The sequence below is a fragment of the Monosiga brevicollis genome, genomic scaffold, assembly GCF_000002865.3.
Source record: "Monosiga brevicollis MX1 MONBRscaffold_4 genomic scaffold, whole genome shotgun sequence".
Taxonomy (NCBI): Eukaryota; class Choanoflagellata; order Craspedida; family Salpingoecidae; genus Monosiga; species Monosiga brevicollis.
In genome coordinates this window covers 1,140,995-1,147,975 of record NW_001865041.1, presented here as the reverse complement: position 1 = coordinate 1,147,975, position 6,981 = coordinate 1,140,995, and the positions used below count along the sequence as shown (strand labels likewise).

Here is a 6,981-nt window from a genome sequence, read left to right as displayed (position 1 = left end):
CTCACCGAGCGCCTCATCGGCTGGGATGTACTCGCGCAGGCGCTGCAGCGCCAGCTTCTGCGCCGCATCCAGCTGTGCCTCTGCTGCATCAGCCATCCCCATTCGTTTCGATCTACCCAGTCCTTCCACAGTCCACCACACAGGCACTTGCACGCCGGGACTAACGGGAGACCTCCTGGTCCGTCTGCAGCTCGCCCACTTTGAATGATGATGATCCACGAACCACCACCACAACAACATAAATACTTCTACAACATGTAAGTTTCCCACACAAACTGTTCTTGATGCTACATTAACTATATATTTTATGACACGAATTAACTCAATCGACATTAATAAAACGACATTAAACAGCATAAACGTATCAACAAGTATACCTACGCCGTTGTTAACTCGAATGCTTTCTGCAAAAGGGCGTGTTTTGCTCGTTGTGTGAGACCATGGCAGAGGGACCGGAACTGGACGTCGGGCAGCAGCACCTGCGGCTTTGGTCGGCCGTGGGGAAGCATAGCCGCTCCTGTGAGCTGTTGCTGCTTGACCCCGTGGCTGCTGAGCTGCTGCGGTGGAGTGTGGGCACCGAGTTTCTTCTCACCACCACACAAGCCCATGTTGTGGAACTTGGGGTACGGGTCGCCATGCTCACAGCCTGCCCTCTTTCGCGCGCGACGCTACATCCCCCGGCTGCGCGCTCACCTTGATGGTGCTGATGAATTGCCATCGTCTGCTGCTTTGTTGCCAGGACTTCCCGCTCAAGATGCCTTTGAAGTGGGCCTCTGCATGTGTGGTCGTGACGATCGATGCGCATCAGCAGCCCGTCTGCCGAATGCCTTGCTCGCCCTCCGCCTCCAGCCTTGACATTGAACACGCCAACGTGCTCCTCGTTGCGCCCCCGGGCAGCACAAGTGCTACGGGCCAGTTGGATCATGCCACTTTACAGGAACACCTCACATTGCTTGGCGTCAACATCAGCAGCCTCACAGTCGTCAACTTGAACAACATTGTACCCGCTGCGGAACCGGTGCCGGGCATTTTTACCCTCCCTGGCGCTGCAGCCTGTGCACCACAAGGGACTCTGACCCAGCTTGCCAATCTGCTTCATCTACTCCAAGCACGCGAACTTACCGCCCATGCTGCCGGAGACGCTACTTGGCACCGTACTTGCGATGATTTTGTGCGCTCCTTCACCCCTCAGGCCCATGCTCGCCACAAGATCGCCGTCCTCCTGCTCGATCGCGCGCTCGATATGGCCACGGCCTTGATGAGTGTTGCTTCGCTCGGCGACAACTTGGCCACTCACATGTTGCCAGCTTCCATGTGTAGCTCGGATCGCGTGGTACGCCATCAGGGTGCTCAACGGCGTGCCGAAGTCCCCACACCAAGTCGCGCGAAACTCATGTCCACCCTGCCTCACACACTATCATGGGCCCTTTACCATAGTACCAAGCCGATGCAGCACCTGCTGCTGCTCGACTTTCTGCTCTCGATGGACCTAGCCTGGAAGCACTTTGTCTTGCCAGCAACGCTGTATGTCTCCAAATGATGTTTTCTTCTTGTCTTCCCAATGCAATCTTACTCTGCGTCTTGCGTGTGGGACCGCGCCCCAACGACAGCAACGCGCCAAGACAGCGCTGGGCACACCCAGTACACCCAGCTCAATCTCCGAACTGGCTACACAGGGTGATGCTGTCGTGGGACAGCAACAAGCTCGCTTGCTACTGAACCAGGTCACTGTTCAGCTCACATTCTCGCAGAGTGTTTGGCCTTACTTCACTTCCTCACACTAACCACACGCCAAATGGGGTTATAGGTCATGCATCAGACTCCCGAGGCGGTGCAACTTAGCACAGCCGAGCGCACTCTCCTCACGCCCCTGGGTAACGAACCAGAGGTTCTTTCCCAATTAACCGATATGATTGCTGTCTCGGCCGACGGTACAGTTCCGCCACCTCCCCAAAAGCATTCTCGCATCGCTTCCCGATCCTGTCTCAATGTGTGTTACGATGCCATCGTAGGAGCTCCGGGCAAGCAGTTGCCCGCCTCACGCGTTTTGCAGCTACTCGTCAGCTGGTTTTCGTTTCTTCCTGCGGTAGGTTTCCAGGCCATGTCGACCCGGTGTCTGGAGGCCGCCAAGGTCTTTGCAGCAGCTTAGTATGCGCGCTTTGTTCATCCGATGTCCGCCTCACACCCCCACCCTCAACGAAATCATGACCTGGGTTCCCTCAAAGGCGACATTGACCGCTCTTGAATCAGAAGCCCTACGTCAATTTGCGTTCGTGTTGACCAGTGGCCTGCAGCGCGAATCCCCAAATGCCGCGGCTCTTGCGTTTGACGATTTACACAAAGAGGCGACCGCCCGAGTACTTGATTTAGTAGGTCGAGCAGCTATCCTTGGACGAACACCAAGTCACTCACACACACCACAACAGGCCACTCAGCCCACGCTCGCACAGTCCCACATTCATCATGTTGTTGCTTGCTTAGTGGCGAAGAGCATGCCGGATCAAGAACCAGCACCCAGCTCTGACCACGGCTCAGGATGCGCACGGCATGTATCAACCCGTGTTGCCACGTGTAAGTTTGGCGTTGTGTGGACCTCTATTTAGCCTGTCTGTGCAATGTTTTTGTCACTTGGCCAGCTCTGCTGTGTTATTGCGCAGGTGTTTCAAGCTGCTCTGGCTGGCCGTTTGCCTTCTGGTCTTGAAGCCAAGGTTGGTACAAACCTCGTTGATGACCCTTCTCGTCAACTTCGCTGGTTTGGGCCTGGCACTCACCATTTGTCAATTTTTTGGTACATTGTGTCGTCGCAGTCCACTGGAGGTCAGGACGTGTTTGGTGCTGCCGCTGGCCTTTGGGGAAACCTTATGGGCTCAAGCGGGAGTAGTGATGCGCTTGAGGCCGATGCTGTCATTGTCTACGTTTCGGAAACCGTGGCCTGGAGTGAAGTCCAAAGTTTCAAGGTACAGCAGCCTTGGCGAGAAAAGATCCTACAGATTTTCTGTTTTCAGTCAATTTCGTTCGCACTCGTGGGATTTTATCATCTCAATACTGGGTTTCGTACAACACAGGCACAACAGGCGCTTCTTGATGCCACGCGCCCCGTTTATTTGGTCTCGCCCAGCATCGGTTGCAAGCACACCACAGCAATGTTGCACTGGCACTCGCTCGGCGAGAAACCGGCGCTTTCCGAAACAGGCCGATTGGCGTGATTCATCAAACGCAAGTCTGTTGCCCCTTTCATTCGAAATGGCTTTGACACCGTTTTTGGCAAAAACAACGTCCAACTTGTTGTTCATCTTGCTCGAAGACCTGTTCTGCTTGGTTTTTGGTTGATATAACTTTTCGGTTACCCTGTTCATATACATTATCATTCTTTTAGGCTCTCAAGCAAACGCGTCGGCTTCAGCGGCGTCCGCAACACTGCGCAGTGGCACCTCAGTTGCCGTTTTCTGTCACGAAAGCAATGCACCCAAACCAAACTCATGAGCATCAATGGCACACACTCTCACGCGCCGAAACGACCGTCACGCGGAGGGGGGCGCCGAGCGCCCCTGGGAGATTTGAACGTCCAAGTGTGCCATTCCACTGCCCAAATTGATCAGCTTAAAAAACGACACTTACATCAGTCCAGCGCAAGAGGAAGCATGCAGCCAGGACCATGGTGCGACATTCCAGATCAAGCTGTGGAAAATTCACGTCCCATACACCTGTGGCCACATAACCATGTAAGGTGAAGAGCGGAACAGCTATAGCGGCTCCAGCAGCCCAAGTGATCCAAGGCGGATTCGCGCAAGGGCATCGAACTCCTGGCTTGGTCATACGGTCCTGATACATGTGGACACGTACGTTGTCCTGCCACCTCAAAAATCTGAATGATGCCGCAAGAAATCCATTCCTGCTTTCGAACCCGCTGCTCGATCTGAATCAAAATCAGGAAATGAGGAAGGGAAGGTGCAGTTCCAAACAAGGCCACGAAGAAGTGGCAATTCGTTTTAATCCCTGCCCCGTCAGCACCATAAGCTCCATCGCCTGACCTTGTAGTGATCAAAGGCTGTTGGAAAAAGCCGCATGGGAAAAGTGGCAGGCAGATCCGAAATAGTGGCGCCCAACTGTCCACGAGCACCGAAAAGCCAAGACGGTAGAGAAGCCATGACAGAAGTTGCCATGCGACAATGAGGTGTCAGCCACGCTCCTCTCATAATGTACAACTTAGATGGGAAAAAATATGCATCCATGACACGTACGCCAGTTCGAAATTTGGTCAGCTGCGCGAGGCCGAGCTTGTGCTGCGGGTTGAAGCTGACGCGAACACTGGCTTGACGACCAAGCCAGTCGCTGCGTGGCAAAACCATGCCCATGGGTCCCTATAGCAATAATTAACCGTATGCACAGCAGTCTCGATGAGCACACGGTCCTTCGTGACACTAAAATCGCCCACGGAATGTGCCCGACTTGAGGCACTAAGTTCATTTGCCTTGCGCCATAAATCATCAATGATCCCTTACATTATGGCCCATAATGACCCCGTTCAAGCCTTTGCTGTCACCTAAGTGTGCATTCAGAACCAACTGTGAGGGATCAAGGGAAGGCCCGAACATAGAAAAGACGCTCGATGCAACGATCACTGATATCGCACCGTCCAAGACGAAACTGAACAAAGGGGTGTCTGATGCATCAGCAACGCAAAAGCAAGGCTTGGAATTCTTTGTGGATGGAAGAACCACCGTTGTCAAGCCTTGTGGTGTACTCAACACGGCCCCAAGTCCCTGCGGATGGTCTGCAAGGCACGATCAGAGACAGGCAGCAAACCCGCCCATGATGAACGGACCTCATAAAATTGAACGCACAAAACACGCCATCCAACGAAATAGAGTGAATGGAGAAAGGCTGTGCAAGAGCAAACCCATACCCGTGTAAACGTGCGAGAATTGATGGATATACAGGCGCGGCAGTCGCGCCAAGTCTGTGGGAAAGACACCCCACAAAGAAGACCGCAGCTCGTGAGTGGGGCTATGGCATCGGGAAAATCGACTGGCTCTTGGCGGGAAGCGTGCTAAGGGCGTGTGCGCCAACGCAAGGTGGATTCGGGACTCACGCTGGAGCTGGCCCACGTTGAACGCCGTGCGACTGGGGCGGTCTTCTGCTGCGTCCGGTGTGGAAAGCGTTTGCTACACGCCCAGCAATGGACGCGCCAACGACGATGGATCGATGAATAGGCGCGCAGAATTAGCAGTGGGCTGTGGGATCGCACAACATACCGAGAGTTGCCGCACCATGGGTTTACCAAAATGGTTCAGGCGTTCATGGGTTGACCGGGTGCGTGGGTGGGCACTAGCAGGCAATGTGGGGTTGGATACTGTCCCGTGCACCGAGTGGTGCCGTGGTTCTGGTCGGAACTCCTGCTGGCTATGAGGAGGCGAGCTGCGTGGACTCGACGCATGCTTTGCGATGGCCTGTCGCGTAAGCTTCTCGGTGCTCTCAGAGCGTGCAGCGGCATCCAAAGGCTGAGGGGCCGGCGCAGGGGACTGCTGAGTGCGCTGGACTGGACGCTCGCTTGCCGGTACATTTCGTCGAGCCAGCCCTTGCTCTGAGGTGCTGGACGCCATTGTTTTCGAATGATCGTGGCCGGCAAGGTGAGCGAGCTGTCGCAAGGCATCATTTCTGGGGCTGCCCACCAAGCTGTCACTGTCGGAATGTGCACGCCGGTGACCACGCTGCCACTCAGTGGACCTGCTAGGATTGGGGATGAGCAGGCGTGTGGCGCTGCCAGGAAGCTTGCGTTGCGGCAAAATAGGAGAACGATTTGGTTGGGCACAAACCCCACGCAGGGCACGGCCCATGAGCGGCGATGCATTAGCCGAAGAAGACAAATCAGGTTCGCTATGAGCAGCCAAGCTGCTTCCAGGCCGGCTGGAACGAAGTGATCGCAAAGCTTGCAAGGATTCGGTCGACGTATGCAGCGGTGTTCGCGCTGCAGGGCGGCTGGCCACGGTCTCGTAGGTGGGGGATGCAGTTACAGCGCGTGGCAGGCTCTCGAGACTAACAGCGCGCACCTGATTTACCGCTGTAGACTCGCTGCCAATGGTAGCATACGGCGACGTTGATGAATGCACGTGTGAAACGAAACTGCGTGCATGGCAACCTGGTCGTTGGTCGGACCCAAGCAATTCATCGACATTATCATAGCCGCCATTGAGAGCGTGTTGAACGACAACGCCGCCAGGCTGTACGAGCTTGACATATCCATCCTCATCCTTCTCTGCCGCGTCGAGACTGACGGGGTCGGCCATCGGCTGTCCAAGGCCATCGCCAGTCGGATCCCGAAGGCGTACATAGCCATGCTCGTCCACGACAAGGTCTGACGAGGGAGGTGCTGAAGGCCGACGCACAGCCGACATGCTGTCATACGGATGCTTTTCGTTAGCTACACCACCAAGTGCTGAGGTGTGTGATGGTGAGGTTGGCGTGGAACCACGCGAGCTGGTGTCAGGGCCATCGCTGCGCTTGGAAAGCTGGTGGCGCATGGCACGTAACACCTGAAATTGTACATGCGTCAGCTGCACGTAGCCACTATCCCGCCAGGTGTCCACTTCATTTACAGTAGCATAGATGGCTTCGATGGTGGCCCGCCCAGCGTCCGCCCTAATGCAGCACAACACCGATTTAGAACTGGACAAAGCTTTTTTTCATGGGAGCTTTCGGAACGATGTCGCTAGCAAACAATGAGCGCCTTGCCCCCTTTCTGAAATAATCTGCCTTGAACGGTATTGGAAGACGAGATGTGTATGCTCACGCACGAGAGATCAAGTGATTGGGCGGCCGCCTCTGCAGGCTGGGTCAAGGCAAGGGGCATGTACCCATTCAAACCGGGTGCCGAAAGCTCATATGGCCTGTGGCATGGACGTGAAAGGTGAGGTGCGACTTTTGCCAGTTTGCCAGCTGCCAAGGCTGACAGAAACGTACGATTCTTCTCCGGTCGACTGC

The 6,981-nt window shown here is 55.1% G+C and overlaps 2 protein-coding genes across 2 annotated transcripts in view; one reads left to right on the top strand and one right to left on the bottom strand.

The window, feature by feature from the left end:
- Positions 1-440: 440 nt before the first annotated feature.
- Positions 441-1,540, top strand: MONBRDRAFT_6380 (uncharacterized protein; the record flags this gene model as incomplete). Its single annotated transcript, XM_001743895.1, has 2 exons — positions 441-623; positions 740-1,540. The coding sequence occupies 2 exons, from the start codon at positions 441-443 to the stop codon at positions 1,538-1,540; spliced, it is 984 nt and encodes a 327-aa protein (XP_001743947.1).
- A 3,120-nt stretch (positions 1,541-4,660) lies between these two features.
- The window catches only part of MONBRDRAFT_36191 (uncharacterized protein), a gene marked incomplete at both ends in the record, with an annotated part of 6,135 nt that continues 3,814 nt past the window's right edge, over positions 4,661-6,981 (bottom strand). The window contains 4 exons of the mRNA XM_001743652.1: positions 4,661-4,774; positions 4,907-4,960; positions 5,093-5,165; positions 5,256-6,639. Coding sequence (XP_001743704.1) covers positions 4,662-4,774; positions 4,907-4,960; positions 5,093-5,165; positions 5,256-6,639 — 1,624 coding nt within the window. The remainder of the gene's footprint in view (positions 4,775-4,906; positions 4,961-5,092; positions 5,166-5,255; positions 6,640-6,981) is intronic.